At 32.1% G+C, this 17,973-nt stretch overlaps 1 protein-coding gene across 1 annotated transcript; it reads left to right on the forward strand.

Annotated features, from left to right (window-relative positions):
* Positions 1 to 13,034: 13,034 nt before the first annotated feature.
* LOC128172914 (uncharacterized) lies at positions 13,035 to 17,973 on the forward strand. Its single transcript, XM_052838650.1, has 6 exons — positions 13,035 to 13,158; positions 13,334 to 13,385; positions 14,877 to 15,095; positions 15,198 to 15,289; positions 15,390 to 15,745; positions 16,546 to 17,973. The coding sequence occupies exons 1-6, from the start codon at positions 13,108 to 13,110 to the stop codon at positions 17,564 to 17,566; spliced, it is 1,791 nt and encodes a 596-aa protein (XP_052694610.1). The 5' UTR covers positions 13,035 to 13,107; the 3' UTR covers positions 17,567 to 17,973.

Consider the following 17,973-nt stretch of genomic DNA (forward strand, 5'->3'; position numbering starts at 1 on the left):
CACATAACCATCTTTGAAAAGCGTGCACAAAATTTGATATCAAATCGCTCCAATCAGCTTTAAGGAAATGCTAAGAAAGCGACAAGTAAAATAAAAAAAAAACTCACCATTTTATTTATTAAAAACGAACAAAAATTAAAATCAAATACCTCAGAAACCTATCCGAGGGGATCTTTCATTATTTAAAATGACAAAGGATAATACTAATGAAGAAATAAAGAGAATCGAAGCGGAGCGTGAGGAGTTTAATAGGACGGCGCTTGAACACTTGATGATACTTCAAGAGGATATTTATCGACATACTCTAGACACCCACAAACTGAAATCTTTGCCATTCAGTCAATTGAAAGGTGACTGAAAGGTAACTGAAATCTGACTGAATGGCATATCTGTGCCATTCAGTCACCTTTCCAGACCATTGAGTTATCATTCAGTTGACTGAATGGCAGACCTTCATCCTGTGACCATCATGGTCGATAAAGCTTCTGTGGAATTATTTCCATATCTGAAGTTTTGCCATTATTGAAATATAAGAGAAAACGAACGAAGAGTTACATGTATTATCAAGCGATCACGACCAATTTAAGCGTCTACAGAACTATAAAAACCCGATACAGTAAAACTCGGTTATAGCAAAGTCCTAGGGACCAATGGAATTACTTCGTTATATCCGTAATACGTTATATCCGTATAACAAATTCGTAATAATAACTATAGCGAATTCACTTTATACATGTTCTCTTCCACTAGACTATAGATTTTGCTAATTGAGGCTTAGAGAAATTCATTACTTTGATATCAGTAATAATCGAACTGTGAGTTGAAAAAATTATATGAAAATAAAGTCATTTATTACAATTACAATTCAAACTGTAAAGAAATTCGTTATAAAGGTGTTAAAGTTTGTTATTATTCATCTCTATGGGACTCAAAATCAGTCCGCTATATCCGTAAATTCGTTATATCCGAATTCGTTATAACCGTAAAATTTTGCAAAGATACCGGGGATTCCAAAAAAATTTGCTACATCCAAAAATTCGCTATATCCGTGTTCGTACTAAACGAGTTTTACTGTACTTCTTTTAAAAACCATCTTACTATAAAAAGGCATTAACTTTTTACGGCAGCGTTTCAGAGTTAGACAAACCGATCACATTTTGACCGCCTTAAATGGGTGAACGGATACGGAACAGTTTCCTCTACCTAGCACTCTGAATGAGTATTAATCAATATTAATATTGCTGGTAAATTAAGTATGATTTTTGATGAAAATACATTGATGAAGAAGACGTTCTGAACGTTCTTTAGCATATGAAGAATAATAAATCACATAGAAGTGATGGATATACAGCTAATTTAAAATTTAAAAAATTCTGGAATGACACTAAAAACGACATACGAGCCATTTATTATATAGTTTTTAAAAAGAGCTTCCCATCTTTCAAACAACTGGAATCATCTCATGTTTACTGAAAAGTGACAATTTAAGAAGATTGGCGTCTAATCACTCTTTAAAAATGTACTATATACGATAATCTACAAATTACGAATCAAGAACTGCTACAAAGTTATTATAGATATCTAAATCAGTATTATTGACCATTTCGAAGCAATTAAATTCAACTTAGGCCTATAAACTGTTCTTTCACAAAAAATAACTAATATCATATTCCTATGTGCGTGTATTTTACGTGTTCAGTCTATTTACTAATATTTCTTTAGTCTGCAGTGCAATTTTGTTGACGATGATTACAAGACGGATAAATTGAAATTCCAATTTTCAAAAAATAAATCTGATTCAAGCATTACAATGTACAGATCGGTTGACACTTTCACGATAACACTGCTGTTAAAATTTGGTAACGATGATTTTTAAATTTACACACGTACATGATCGGTCATCAGAATAAGCATCGTAAAGCAAAGCTATGAGTAATGCATCAACTCCTTCGGCGCATTCCGAGCGGCAGATATACCATTTACTGATTTAAGTACATCACTGGTCATCTAGTTACCACAACGTTTACAAAAGTCGCTTATACATACTATTTTTTGTCGACATATCAACTATTTTCATCCACGAACGCTTCTCCTTGGATATGTCCAGTTGCATATTCCAGCGATCTCAGATGAAAACTATATTGATGTATTACGAGTTTTTTTGCACAGTGAATAATATCACAAGCTATCGCATGTATTTTCCTTTCGTTTCCAATTAAGCCGGTGTTATATAGTGCCTTTTCCCCCTAGCCATCTTTCCCCCCGGAAAATGGCTATATAGCAGTTTTCCCCCCGGAATAATGACTATATAGCAGTTTTTCCCCAACGGAAAGCTGACTCTATGGTGGGTTTTCCCCCTTTTTATAGCCAGATTACCCCCACGGAAAACCTACTATACAGTAGATTTTCCCCTTTTTTTACATTTCGGTCATTTTTATGGCGGACCTTTCGTGGCAATAATTTGCAATAAATGATATGATATTAATTTCTCATAATAAAGGATAATTATGGCATTTATTAAAACATAGAATAAAAAACATGGTTTTTTTCACCCCTGATATGAACAAAGGCACGCGCCTTTATAACACTCCTGTGTCATCACTCTTTATTTTACCTTTTGTTACACCTTTTTGGAACACCTTTTACACGGATTTCGGAATACCTCTAATCTTTTTCATCTAATCGATGCTTATCTACAGTTTTGACTTCGACGTTATGACTTTGACATTTTTCACAGAACACGTCAGAATTTGAGTGAAAATATGCCGCTTTGGAACTAATTATCCCATGTATGATCATCTATGTATAAGCTCCTCCTAGGAAACTAACTGACCAGTCTTGACTTAATTTTGTAGAGGAAGGGAATAAGAATAAATTAATACAGTTAGAATTGACGATCTTAAATATAATCGTATATTTCTACTTCTAAATATCAAACGAGAATAAGGGTACAATGATATGATGAGAAACTGAAATGTTTTACTTCGATTGATGGGGTTCTAAATCATGGGTAGGGGGTATTATAATTGATTATGTATTAAAGGGATGTATAAAGTTAGTATTTACAATTTTGTTTTAAAGTCACGCATATTCATGTCTTTAAGCACATTTTTTACGAAACGCGAGGTTTTATGATGTAAACATTTTATTTAAAAATGTAACTTTATAACCAGAAAATATTCGGTATCTTTGCTGGTTACTTTGGAAAATGTGAAGTGGAGCCTGAACTAACCTTACGCATATTTTATCATTTACTGCGTGCTAATTTTCCGCTTTTTATTTTGCAACGTGGTTTATACATTTTGAAAAAAAGATATACGATTCACTTACCTAAAAATCTTATCATACTATTTATTTCATATTTTTGCAATAAAGATTTACTTGTTTACCATATTATTTCTTCGAACAATGAAAAGGGGTAATTGAAAATTAAAACTAACACATTTTTTGGTGATGAGCTGACTAATTTTTTTAAAATATAAGCTTGTTCTTCTAATAAATATGAAGTTAAAAAAAAAGCCGTATATCAAGTGCACTTCTGTTGGTTATTTATTTTTGTTTTTCGGTTGCTACTTTTATGAATAAAGATTTATTTATTTAGTTATTTATTATATCATTAGTCATCTTATGAATTGATTAAAAGAATAATGAATTTACCTGCGTACCTTTTTTTAATATTTTTGTTCGTAAATTGAAATAGAAAAGCAGAATTAAACGTAATTTTTAACCATTTTGATGAGGAAATACATGAGTGAGTGTGTATTTTCAAATGATGTTTTCACTTTTAAATGACCGTAAGAATATGGCGATGTTGTCATCTCTAGTTTGTGAGGTCCATGGCCCTAAAAACACACTATTCATTATAATTGGATTTTAAACGTCGGGCTCAGAGACATCAAGGGCCCCTACCCTGGGGGCTAAAATTTTCAGGGTCATATACTACTGCTATACCACTACCACTGAGAAAATATGGTTAAGTGGTCATCTCTAGAATTTGAGATTCGGGCCCCCACTTATAGAACACTATTCAATCATTATAATGGGGTTTTAAACATCGGGCCCTGAAACATCGAGGGCCCCTAGCCTGAGGGCTCAAATTTTCAGAGTCATCTACAGGTGGTAAACCAATGCCACTGTGATGGTGATGTGGTTATCTCTAGTTTATGAGATATGGGGCCCTAAAGAATATGCATTATATTCATTATAATAGGAAAACAGCTTTTAAACTTAGTCATTCTGCAAAATATTGCATATAGGGTACCCTCATTGTACGGATAAATCCTCCGTCAGTTTTAAAGATAAGAAGTTGTTCTTCTGCAGATCAATTGTACATATATCAGAGGTGTGCATATTGCTAGGAGTTTGATTTCCAATAATTTATGGAAAAAATACCAGCTTTTGAACTTAATCATTTTTGGCAAAATATTACATATAGGGTACCCTCATTGTACAGATAACTCCTCGGTCAGTTTCCAAGAGAGGAAGTTGTTCTTTTGCAGATCAATTGTACATATATTAGAGGTGTGCATATTGCTAGGATTTTGATTTCAGATAATTAATTTAAAAAATACCAGCTTTTAAACTTTGTCTTTTTTTGGCAAAATATTGCATATAGGGTACTCTCATTGTATGGATAACTCCTCCTACAGTGTTCAAGATAGGAAGTTGTTCTTTTGCAGATCAATTGAATTTATATCAGAGGTGTGCATATTGCAAGGATTTTGATTTCTGATCATGTATGAAAAAATTACGAGCTCCTGAACTTAGTCATTATTTGGCAAAATATTGCATATAGGGTACCCTCATTGTACGGATAACTCCTCCTACAGTTTTCAAGATAGGAAATTGTTCTTTTGCAGATAAATTTTACACATATTAGAGGTGTGCATATTGCTAGGATTTTGATTTCTGATTATTTATGAAAAAATTACCAGCTCCTGAACTTAGTCATTTTTTGGCAAAATATTGCATATAGGGTACTCCATTGCACTGGATTCGTGTTGACATGGATTATGGATACAGTTCACATAAAAGAAAACCCGGTTTGCTGTCACAGTGACAGCTTTTCACTTGTACCAAAGGTTGGTTTATTCGTCATCTCCCCCAAAATTACTCTTAGCTTGATTATGTAACCACAGATGAAAAATTAGGAATTTGTCGGGGAAATGCTAAATGGTGAAAGGATTAGGTGTCAGATTGAGCCATTTTCATTAAAGGAGTGCAGTACATAAAGGTACGACCCAGCCATTTTGCTTCACACAATGTAAAATGGAACATACCAATCCTGAAACAAAAGTTATTTTTTTTCCTAATTGCTAAATAGAACTCAGTTTTCATTGAATATGGCAAATTCAGCAAAAAAGAGAAAAAGAAATCCAAATTTCCGCATTGAATTTGCAGGAAATGATGACGAAAAACATTCTGTCTTTGGAAAATTTACAAAAGATCAGAAGTGAATTAACCACCAGATATAACAAGCTTGTGGGGAATCTTTAGGTTATTGAACATTTATTCAAACTTTGGCTTGATAAAGCTGCTGATGGGCAAAAGAGTGTTCAAGAGAAGCTACCGGCACCTAGTACATACATAAGGGTACAGTCCAAAAAGGATGCAAATCAGAAAGTTTTTTTTATGCGCAGAGCAATCTTTAAAGATACTTTTAGAAGTGACAGAACATCACAGAGGATACTGTGAAGAGCACCTAAAAAATAAGAAAATCCTTGAGAAAGGACATGTCTTTTCTGCAAAACTCTCTGGAGACGGATCTTGTGATCACACTTTTTTATGGTCCTCTTTTCCTTATTTACCAAATAAGGAATATTTGGTATACACCAGAGTTAAACATTCTCCTGCAGTGGTATGTTACCATCCCATCATGTCAGATTTGTAGAATGTGCTGGCATCGGAAAGATATCCAAACAAAAGAGACATATGCATGCATTCTTTAAAAAAGTAAAAATGCATATACAGGAGGAATATGAAGACTCAGTTTATATCTCAGTCCTTGACGAAGTTGCTTCCTATGAGAATGAAGAACTAGGCACATTTGATATAATGACAGATGCCAGGCATGGTTGGTGGAAGAATACAAAGGACACCAGTGTTGTGGCCATTGGAAAAAAGACCCACAAAGTTCTGTCTTGTGAACAAATCTGATAATTCTGTGACACAGAGGTATGAAAGAATTGGACAGAAAAAATCTATGAACATATACAGAACCAAAATGTAACAGTAGGTGTTCATGCCCATGATCGAAACTTGTCAATCAATAAATTCATTAGGGAAGAATGTGATTCCAAAAGTCAGACTGACACTTGGCATGCAGTGAAATCTGTGTAAGCAGCCTTGAAAAAAATATCATGTAGGCCAGCGTATATGGAGGGTAAAACTTGGTCAAACCAGCTAGACGACGAAGTAGAACCTGTGGCCACCCATTTTCACTGGGCTATCAGGAACTGTGGGGAGAACCCCCCAAGACTTCAGTCTCTATTGCTTAATATTGTACAACATTTAAAAAAACGATCATGAATCATGCCACCCTACATCAAGATGTAGAAAGGATCCAAATTATGAAATTCCACGAAAAGTTTTAACAAACCCACGGGCAGAAAAACTTTTATTAAGTGTTATAAAGAATTCAGTTATATTCAAAAATCCTCAAAATTACAGACTGTGTCGTGATACATATTATGTAGAAAGCTTTAGTAATGTTGTGAATGTATACAAGGACAAAAGAATTTCATTTTCTGATGAACAGTATAATGCAAGGGCTAATTTAGCAGTTTGTCACTGGAATGAAAATGTTGATAGGGAATATACGTCAGTTTGGAAACCAAACCCTAGAATGCCGCAGAGTTTAAAAGGAAAGAAACATTACCAAAAATGTACTTATCAATTTAGGAAAAAAATTTGGAATAGATATTTCAAATTTGTATTAAGAAAAAGAAGAAATTCAAATACATAAAATGTTACTAGTATCTGATTGCTTTATTTTGTTTTTAGTGACTGGGACATACTGCAAAGCTGACAATATAGTCTATACATTCTTTTCAGTTCAGTACAAATATTTGTTTTCGGATTGTACTGCTAGATAACAGTTGCAATAAAATGCACCCTACTTATTAATCACCAAGGGTATTTGATAAACCCATTGATGTAAAGAGATATGTGGGTTTCCCCGTATGTTAATAAACACCACTGACTCAGGCTCTCTGCGTGCAGAGTCCGGTCTTATCAGCAACACTGACAATGATGTAGTTAACTCCGGCCTTTTTCCCTTATGTGCTTAATTGTCTGCCAGGTGGCAGAAAATGTAGGTCGACCCCGGCCTTTAACGTTATAAAAGTTAGGAGAGTTAGGAAAAGAAGTAATGGCATTCACGGAAAAATATGTTTTAAATTGAAAAGTAATCCATATACCTATATTCAATTCGGCATCATTTTGAAGAGAAGGGCAAGAGCTTGTTTGAAGCCATTTTGACATCGTAAGTAAAGTGACGCACGCAAGCAAAATAGTATAAATAGCATCAGTATCTATATTACAATATTAAAAAAAGAATAGACTCGAATTATTTAGCTTTAATACCGAGAAATCGGAAGAGTACTGTCATGTATTTTATATATTTAAAACATTAATAGCACTTGAAGATTACCAATTATTTTTTTTTCAATCAAGCTTCGCTCTTTAATAATCAACGGAAATTCCTTTAAAAAATCCGGAAATCATATGGATTTTTCGGATTTTACAATCTTGCGAATGCACATTACATTCACGCTAAATCACGGGAGGCTCTTTAGTTTTTGTTTTCCATAATAGCACATTTGCATGGATAAACTCAGAAACGATGTTACAAATACAGTACCTGCAACGTTATTTTTTTACAAGATAAACGATAGGATAGGATTCACGCACGATAGGATAGCATTAACGCACGATAGAACAGTATACACGCACGAAAAGATAGGATTAACGCACGATAGAACAGTTTACACGCACGATATGATAGGATTGATACACGATAGGAAAGGATAAACGATGTTCATGGTAAACGTATGATCGCTTTAAACGATATTTACGAACAAACTGATAATGGCAGAATTTGAGAGAGAACACGAACAAATAAAGATTTACGTGGAATTTCTTTTTAGTAACAATTGCCGAGTTGTTAATCATCGCTGCATCATTTATAAAATGTATAAAAATGACCAGTTAATTTTTCAACTAAAATTATGAGTTTTAATGATCAATAAATTTTCTGTATTGTTAAAATTATTTTCATTACCGAACACCTTAGCCGTTCGCCGCGAATATTTCAGCCCGAGATTAAATCACTCGGAAAATAGCAGGTTTAATTATATAAATCCAACTCTTGTATCAAGTAAATATAAAATTTATCATAAGTACATTTCTTTCTGTATAAGAAAATGATGCATTAAAAACGAATTATTACAGACAAGTTAAATGAATATTTACGCAGATACACATTCTGCGTACGATTCGTAACATTGTTTTCATTATCACACACCCTAGCTGATTGTCGAGAACATTTTAGCCTGAAATCAAATATCACACGGAAAATAACGGGTTCAAAATACAACTCGGGTTTTAATTAGATATAAATTATATCATAAATAGTTTTATTTCTGTAAAATATGATGCAACAAAATTATATTGCATAAAAGTTAATTATTACGCAGGTATACACTCTGCGTACGATTTAATATATTCGATATATAGGTAAATATGTTACCTTGTTCCTAGGAAGTTCGTTTTTCATATTCAATGTTAACAGATATGATTTACATATAATTTTGGTTAATTTTGATCAAAACATTTAAAATTAGTATCCTGTCGGAATGTTGGATAGGATTTTACAATTCTTGTTTGATAAATATTCGTATACGGCGCACCGAACAAGTTGCAACTTAATAATAATAATTTACTTGCTTATGAAAAGACACGAAACGATTAACACGATAGGATAAACGGAATTGTTGAAATTAAACGATAAACCTGATAGGATTAACGCACGATAGGATAGGATTAACGCACGATAGAACAGTATACACGCACGATATGATAGAATTAACGAACGATAGAACAGTATACGCACACGATACGATAGGATTGATACACGATACGATAGGATAGGATTGTAAAAAATAACGTTGCGGGTACTGTACGTGTGAATTTTCATTGAACATTTGTCATATATATACGGGATATAACTTGGACTCAGTGCATTTGATATGAAAAATCCCGATAGTTCCGAATGTCAACTCAAAGCGAGTGAAAAATGTTGCTGGAGAAAGGGTTGAATTCTTCATAAGTATGATTAAAATTTTTAGATGAAACGTATTTACAGCCCGAAAATGGTTTATTATGAATAATTTGACTGTTATATTTTCAGTGCAGTTTCATTAATAATATATGGGAGACATTTTAACTATGGTATAGTCTTGTCCCGAGACACATTTAGATTATTCTAACTATACTCTCTCCCGACTTTTTGCTTCCACAACTTTTTGCTTGATATTTCAATAATAGTAAATACCTTTGTGCTCAAACTACGTTCATCCACTAATATGAAAAATGTCCAGATTATCTGTTTTGAAACGCCCCCTCAACCGCTTCAGGTTTCAATACACATCCAAAAATTGAAAGACTACGGAGATTTTGCATTGCATCAGCCATTAATAAGCCCGGATGATAATGTTGAAAAATTGCGCGATGTATTCCGAGTGTATTCCGAATGGAGAAAAGATGTAAACATATCCCATTACAAATCTCCGTAAGAAAATTGTTTTCGTTCCTGTGAAATTTTGAGTGAAAAGGGATAATTGTTCAATGAACATATCTTGAATATATTACCTTTCATCGATTTCAATTGTATTTCTTTAAAAGATATGTGTATTTTTATTAAAAATCATCAAAAATTGATGGAAGCAATAACTTGGTACAGACTTTAAGCAGAGTGTAGTGAAATTAATAGCATAACTGTAGGATTAAGCTTTATTATGTAAATGGCGCCAACAATACGGTGTGTCGTTTTTTCGTAAAAATCCGATATGATAAACAAATCAACCCGTGCACGCACTCAAGTCTAGTAGAGTACATAGGCCTTATCTTATCGGTATATCCGAGAGCTTGTTTTCACAATGTCGAATTAATAATTGAAGTTCATCGGGCAAGTGTATTCAGAGTAAATAACGATAGATGTGTGCACATACACCCTATCTTTAATTCGTACCCTTTTAGATATCTAGGTCCGACATATGTAATATTGACTTTTTTCATAGTATAGATGAATACGTACAATGTTACGTATCATGTTGTCAGATAAAATGAACTTAGTACAAAGTACCGTTATAATAAAAGAAACGTCAAGCCATTTTTCACTATTTAGTTTTGATATGTCTGTCCAAAAGCGTAAGTATATGTAGCTTTAGTAAAGAAGGATAAAAATTATTTTGTTTTCAAGAATCTGGTTATCTTTAAGCTACCCTGTAAGATTTTAAAGTAAAACTTCCAGTGTTAATGAATAAATGAATTTGATTGCAGAATGAGAACTGTTCATTGTTATATTCTATATATTGAATATAAATGTATCGTTTATATTACATCAAATTCAAATATTTACCACAAAGGTCTCGAAACCTTTTATCGTAATGCATGTTTTGTAACTAATCTCTTACACACTTAAAGAATCGTGAACAAATTCAAAAATATTTGGTGAAAAACATTTACCACGAATCTGCTTTCCCTCTATTTAATTCACCAACAAAAGTTAAATGTTGCACTTCAAAAATTACATAGTAATTGCAACAATAAATTTGTATTTGCATATTTTAAACAATTATATACAATCTATTGGAGGTTAGTAACCACGCCCCTAGCCAACTTGTTTATAAAAAATCCCATTTTGAGTATAGAAATTATAAACATAGAAAGTGAAAAGAAACTTTAATTTAGACATGGAATATCCATATGTTTGAAAATTAATAAGTTCGTAAAAGTATGCGTCTAGACCTGTATTAAATGTTCTTTATAAGTATACTTAACTATCTGCTCATCAGAGATAATAGGCCTTAAATGTCATGTTGTAGATTTTCTTGTTGCTAAAACACATCTCTTAAGGCCCTATCGCACGAGGATGCGTTACAACAGATTTAATACGGCGCTCTAAACTGTAGATAGTCATCGATCGTAGGAAAATTTTAAAAAAATATACCGATGTACAATTTAATATGACATTAGGTTTTCCCACAATGAAACTGTCACTGTATTCTGATGCCAACCAAGGCGTCTCTACGGAGCTCCAAAGCCGTGTTATCGCTTTACCAGAAAGTTCTACCGCTGATTGATGAGTTTAAAAGTGTGCTGAGAAATTTTACCTTGCGTTAACAACTTGCATATATTTCAATCATTCATAAAATCAAAATATATCCTAAAATTAATCTCCAAATTTATAACCGAAGTTTAAAACTTTTTTCTGATCATGGGGCCTTGGATATTCTATACGCAACAAATAGCATATTCATAGCGAACACAACGCTGGCGACAAAGCGAGCTCTAAGAACAAGTGTTCTATTTGCAACATTCTTAAAGAAGGTGTTGATACTGCCGCCGATCGCTTGATTGTAGAGCGACCGGCGGCAGTATCAACACCTTCTTTAAGAATGTGAACAAATGATGTTTATAATGTAGCTGTTCTTTTCTTTTTTTATAGAGTTTTTTAAGTACTTTAGTAGTAGCTTTAGATTTTGTTCTCTTTGTTTTTTACTCATGTAATTTATTTATTTTTTTGGTCCTGAAGAAGGGACTGGTTGTCCCGAAAATTTGGCAATTTCTATTGTTCGTGTCGTTAGCCATTTTTAGTGCTTTATATATTCAGTTTACTGGCTTAGTATCTAAATATTAGATCCGACACTTTGAAGATGCCTAGTATTGTTGATTCTATCTATCTATCTATCTATCTATCTATCTATCTATCTATCTATCTATCTATCTATCTATCTATCTATCTATCTATCTATCTAAGCAAAAGCCATAGTTTACTGTCATATCGATCCAATTTCAAGCTAATTGTGCATGCATGAACAGAAGGTATAAGCAGGAAGAAAATTAAAAGAAGGTCATATTCATCTTAATAAAGAGAAAAAAATTAACAGTAATCAAATCTTTATAGATATTGCATATTGCCAAAGCATTAAATTGGAAAATGGGAAATTAATTGAATACAACGAATGCAAAATAAACAAATGTTTAAAAAATATGAACCAGAAAAAAATGTAAAAGTCAGATAACAACAAGTTACAAATGAAAAATTTATCGTTTGCGCTTTGGATCAAATTAAGTACAAACTATATTTTAATACAAGCCTATCAATTCTCTCCAAAACTAAAACACGGATTAAGGGGGAATCAAGTACAAAAAAGTCATGTAATTTGTAAAACAAAATTACTTTAGTATATTATTTTCTCTGTCTCTCTGTTATCTTTCCATCTGTCTTGTCAATCCCTCTCTATCTAAATTTTTTTTTTTGATGTTAGTTGATAACTATCTATATACCGCCAAGTTGACAATGATAAGAGGTATGTGTAAAAATTTTATTATTAAAAAAAAATCCCAAAAAACCAATTTTGACTCTACACAATCTATTCCGGTTAGGTTTAGATATACAATGTACACAGTGCTCTGAATAAACGCTGATTTATGCCTTTCTGTTACACAAGTTATCGACTGAAGAAAATTTATAATGTCGAGATTCATACGTAAAACTCCAACGGAACGCATTTACACACCGCGGGAGTTCCGTAGAAATTCGTTGTCACCGTCAATACGCCCTTTTTTCAAAGAAAAAAAGTCATGAAATGGTGTAGATTTGATTTAATATCTTTGCTATATCATGACAATTCCTGAAATTAATGTTTTACTACGACATGCCATGAAAACTATGTGGGAACGCAGCGTGATGTGACAGGGGCTTTAGTTTCATTCGTCCTTACACCTTAAAACCTGTGCAAATACCAATATTTATCGTGTAAATACGAATTCTTCATTGTAAAATGTTAATCAATAAATCATTTTTAAGTTGATGTTGCTGAAATGTTGAATTGTGTTTTGTTTGGAACTGAATTGAATGCCAAAATTAAGAAGGTAAGGTATTTTGACATTTGTACTTGCGAATAAAAAAAGAATTATAGAAAAATACAATTAATTATTTATTTACTGGCAAAAAATAAAAGGATAAATTAAAAAAAACATTATCAATAAAAACAATTTAAAGGGTAAAAAAAGAACAATGACTGAATAATTTTGGTTAACTTTGTAGAGCAAAAGAATAGAAAGTCCTTTGCAGCAATCAACCAAGGAAGATGTCTCGGGTAAATGCTATCAATACATTAATTCCATCATTATTTTTAAGCTTATGATTTTTAAGAATCATACTTGCTTTAATTTATTTTAAATATTTCATGTTTATATGATATATATGTTACAATGTAGAGATCATTCATCCAATGATCCATTTCCGGTGTTTGTGGTACGAGTAGTCATGTGAATGATGTTAACAGGTGGATCGCTGATATTATACTTTTTCTTTTCAATTCTGTTTCTGGACAAGAATGCAGATTTCCAACCTATTTATTATCTCATCCAATTCAACTTTATATTGACATTTCATAAACACTGCATCAACATTGACTGACCAATGCTAAATGTATGTCATAAAAAATGTTTTACTTGGTGAACATTTCTTTAATATTGAGCAATTTAGTTAAAATATATCATATCTTCAAAGGTTGAAGAAATGGAATTAAATGATGTTATTTTCTTGATATTCAATTTATTTTATAATTATTTTATGTAATCATCAACATAAGTTCATTTACTACACAAGTTTTAATTTTTAGAAACTGTTTAAAATACAATGTATTTACACATTGTTTGGATACATGTACACTTTAAGGAATTGAACACAAAAAGCAAAACTTTTGCATAAATATTCTTAAACAATATTTTATAGAAAAACCCCAAATCTGTCTCTTTTAGTGCAAGTCAATAAATTCATTTACCAATTTAGATTTTGGAGCAATGTTCATGAAGCAACAGCCATCATTTACATATGTCAGATACCGACATATTACCATATTATGTTAAAAAATCAGAACATCATTTATGTTAAAAAGAAAAACAAAACTATTTTGAAATATACTCCATCGAGTCATCGAAATAGCTACGTCAGGTTGCTGTTTTCCTTTTCCTCGGTATAGTCTTGATAGAGGGTTATAGAACACATTAAGATGGCAAACTGTCAAAAGTAAGCAAAAGCAATCTTGGAATCATTATGCATTGCTTGTGTGATAAGGTAATTCATAATTGCGTAAATATGGTACATATTGTAATAGTTACCTAAACTCAATATGAGTAGGTTCCCTGCATCAGAGCATTCACATGATTGTATCAATTCTAGTATAAGAGTGGTAATTAAATTATTTTAGGCGTAAAAGAAACAAACCGTTTATATATATATATGAATGAATTAAAGATGGAGGGTGTAAACTAAACTAGGTTAGACAGTTGACGTATTTCAAATCGCAAATATGCATGAAAATTGACCAAACCCAGTTTATATGAGTTTCAATTTTGGAGTTGTACAATTCTTATTCAAAATATATATTATATGTGATGAAAGAAATGTTGTATTTGTACAGACACTAACTAAATACTGACGCCTGGTAGAAAATTATACAGATGTAAATTGTATTCTGTTGAATTAGATTGGTTGTTACCGTGAAGAATAATTTATTTATCACTTATTTTGCATGCCATCAATTTTGTTCTTGATAACACAATAATTAATCTCTCAATTTCAGAAGAAGAATCAAAGTCAACAGTATATGTATTTTACAAAGCAAAGTATTTCCAAGCTTTTCATTATTGCTACAAACTTGCAAGGGACTGTAGACGTCGTATAGAAAAGATAATAAAAAGCAGTGACGTAGAAGATGTAATGCATGAAGACCTCTATATCAGAATAGGAATTGTGGGAAAATTAATTGATGCCGATTATAAATTAATATCGGAAGGAAGAGGTAATATTAATTCAATAATACACGTAGAATGTGAACTAAAAGTGTGTTTTGATTTTATTGAATATCTTTTCTTTGAAATTTGACATCAATATCATCCAACAGCGAAGAAAGAATTGCCAGAAGATGGACATATTTGGACTGCATCTCCTCTACTTTGCTTTCAAAATGATTTATCACCATCAACGGCATTACAGGTATGTCGATAAGCTGACAAGAAAGCGAATTGAAAACTTACTATGAAAATATGTATTAATGTTAGTTTATGATACAAATACTAGAGTATGTTTTTTGAAGTTGCTGATATTGAAAAAAGAAATTAGATGCAACACTGTTATTATAACCAAATGCAGTGACGACAAAAATGACAAAGCAGATATGTCCAATCCAAAAAATATTCACACAGAAGAAGAACTTCTTAGAACCATAACTACTTGCTTAAATAAACCGTTAAAAGAAATGTTAGAGCGTTGGTTGGCAAATCTCGATACTGAGGTTTCAAGCAAGCAAGCAGCTGGAATCAAGGCTGAAGTAGAAGCTATCCGTAAACAGATGGAATTTGATGATTGCAACGAATCAGCTTCTATTTCTGTATCACCGGTTGTGAGTACCACATATGTTGTACCAGACGATGTAAAGAATTACCTTTTCAGGTAATGTTTGAAATAATAACTTGAATCAAATAGGTTTAAAATTGAAGATTAAAATTACTGCAACTACTTTTTAATTTAAGTTCATATTTCAAGGATTTTGATACATTAAAATTTAAAATTATAGTTACATGTTTTTACAAATAAATATATAGCCTATTCATAAACTGTTGACTTTAAATAATTTACATTCTTTAAATTGATAGGATTTGAAATAATTTGTTTTTAAGGTAAACGTTAATATTATTTTCTTTGCTAGAAGCTGTCAAAAACAATTGGACGGTGTTTTTTTTTTTAATTCTACACCCACTGCAGTTGATTACAGTGTCAACAACTTTGTTCAACCCTTTGAAATGACACTATTGTTTCATTAAATCTCCCTTGAACAATATAATTTGAAAGTTGAATAAATTTTTATAATCATTTTATATCAGATAAATAAAATTGACAATACAGGGCTGCGTTTTACAAAAGAACTTACGACTTACGACCAAATTAATGAATGATGATTAATCACGAAACTAATCAATGTTTTTTTCTAATGGCTGTGAAATATGATTATGGCAGTCAAAATAGTTGTAAATTAAACAGTTTATATATATTTTTCCATTTAAGATAAATCCATGAGATGGATAATATTTACGACTTTGTCGTAAGTTCTTTTGTAAAATGCAGCCCTGGGCAGTATCTTAAATATTATCGGTAAATTATCTCAATACCGATTACGGTATACATTTATAAATATAGTTACCTGAATTATTCTCCTACTTATTCTCCTATTTGTATAATTTGTTACCTTTCAGTAACTCAGAAGTTTACTCATTTGGAATATGGATGGATTCATCATTCAAAGTATTTGTCAAGAATGATACCGATGAAAAAACGTTGATGGATAAACTTATGAACTTAAACCAAGCCTTTATTGAAAAATATCATCTTGAAATTGAAAAAAGAAAAATAGCTCTGAAACAGACCCTGAAACAAGGTGATTCAATACAGGCAAAGGCACACAGTGACGACAATGAATATTGTGAAGGTACACTTGGAGGGTTTGTAATAAAAGTTGATGATAAGAAGAAGATATATGCCTTGACTTGTAATCATTTATTTCCAGAACCAAATCAACTTGCCTATATAGAAGATAATCAAAACATCAAAGAAATTGGATTTTGTGTTTATACAACAAGGGAAAAATCCTGTGATTTTGCTGCTATCGAAATAAATGACGCCTTTGTAAGTAAGTGCGACATAGCTTTAAGAAGAGATGATAAAAAGAAAACCAACGCAAAAGTAAATACCAAAGAGTTAAAGAATGTTGGCATCGTGCACAAAATAGGAAAGGCAACGGACGTGACCACCGGAATGGTCCTCAGTCCCGAATATTATGATAAAGTAATGAACGACAGCAACCGTGGATACATTTTCCTAGTGAAGGGCACAGACGGACAGTTTTCTGAAAAAGGTGACAGTGGATCGCTTGTTTTTTGCAGACCGAGAAGTGCGCAACAAACCCACGTTGATATTCTGGGCATTGTTTATGGCAATAACCTCATAGTTCATGATGATGATGATGATGATGATGACGAACGGACCAAACATTCCCCAAGTGAGGGTGCTGTAGAAACAAAGTCAGACGCCGAAAATACTGATAATGGCCAATACCCCGAAAATATCTCGTGTTGTTATCGGATTGACACAGCACTTGAACTATTTAAAAAGAACTATAGTAAGACATTTGAAGTGAAATTTCAAGATGACTTGCCATTGACCTCTTTGTCACAATCAGCAAACTCAGATGATTCAAACGAGGATCATTCAGAGTAAAATCAAAAGCAAAGAATTTATTTGTTTTGGCTAAAATGTGTTGTACAATTTATTTACCCGTTGACTTAGATCCAAACACAGGACAGAAATGCAAACGAAAACTCAATCATTAAAATGATAAGTCTTTGATAACAACTTAAGTTTTTCTAATGATTCTGTTTTTAATCGTACATTGAAATACATGTCGTTGATATGTTTATATATTTTTTTTATAGATCACTTAATATAGATTTGCAATTGAAAGAAAAAACCCATCATTTATATTATCTTGTAAAATGTAAGGTTGCAACCTGTGTAATTTATGGACTCGTGTCTGTACATATTTACACGAATGTTCTGTTACGTTTTCATTAAAAAAGGTTTTTTAATTGTCAATTTTAATCCAAATGTATCTAGACTTAATGGAT

The sequence above is a fragment of the Crassostrea angulata genome, chromosome 2 (genome assembly GCF_025612915.1).
Source record: "Crassostrea angulata isolate pt1a10 chromosome 2, ASM2561291v2, whole genome shotgun sequence".
Classification (NCBI taxonomy): Eukaryota; Metazoa; Mollusca; class Bivalvia; order Ostreida; family Ostreidae; genus Magallana; species Magallana angulata.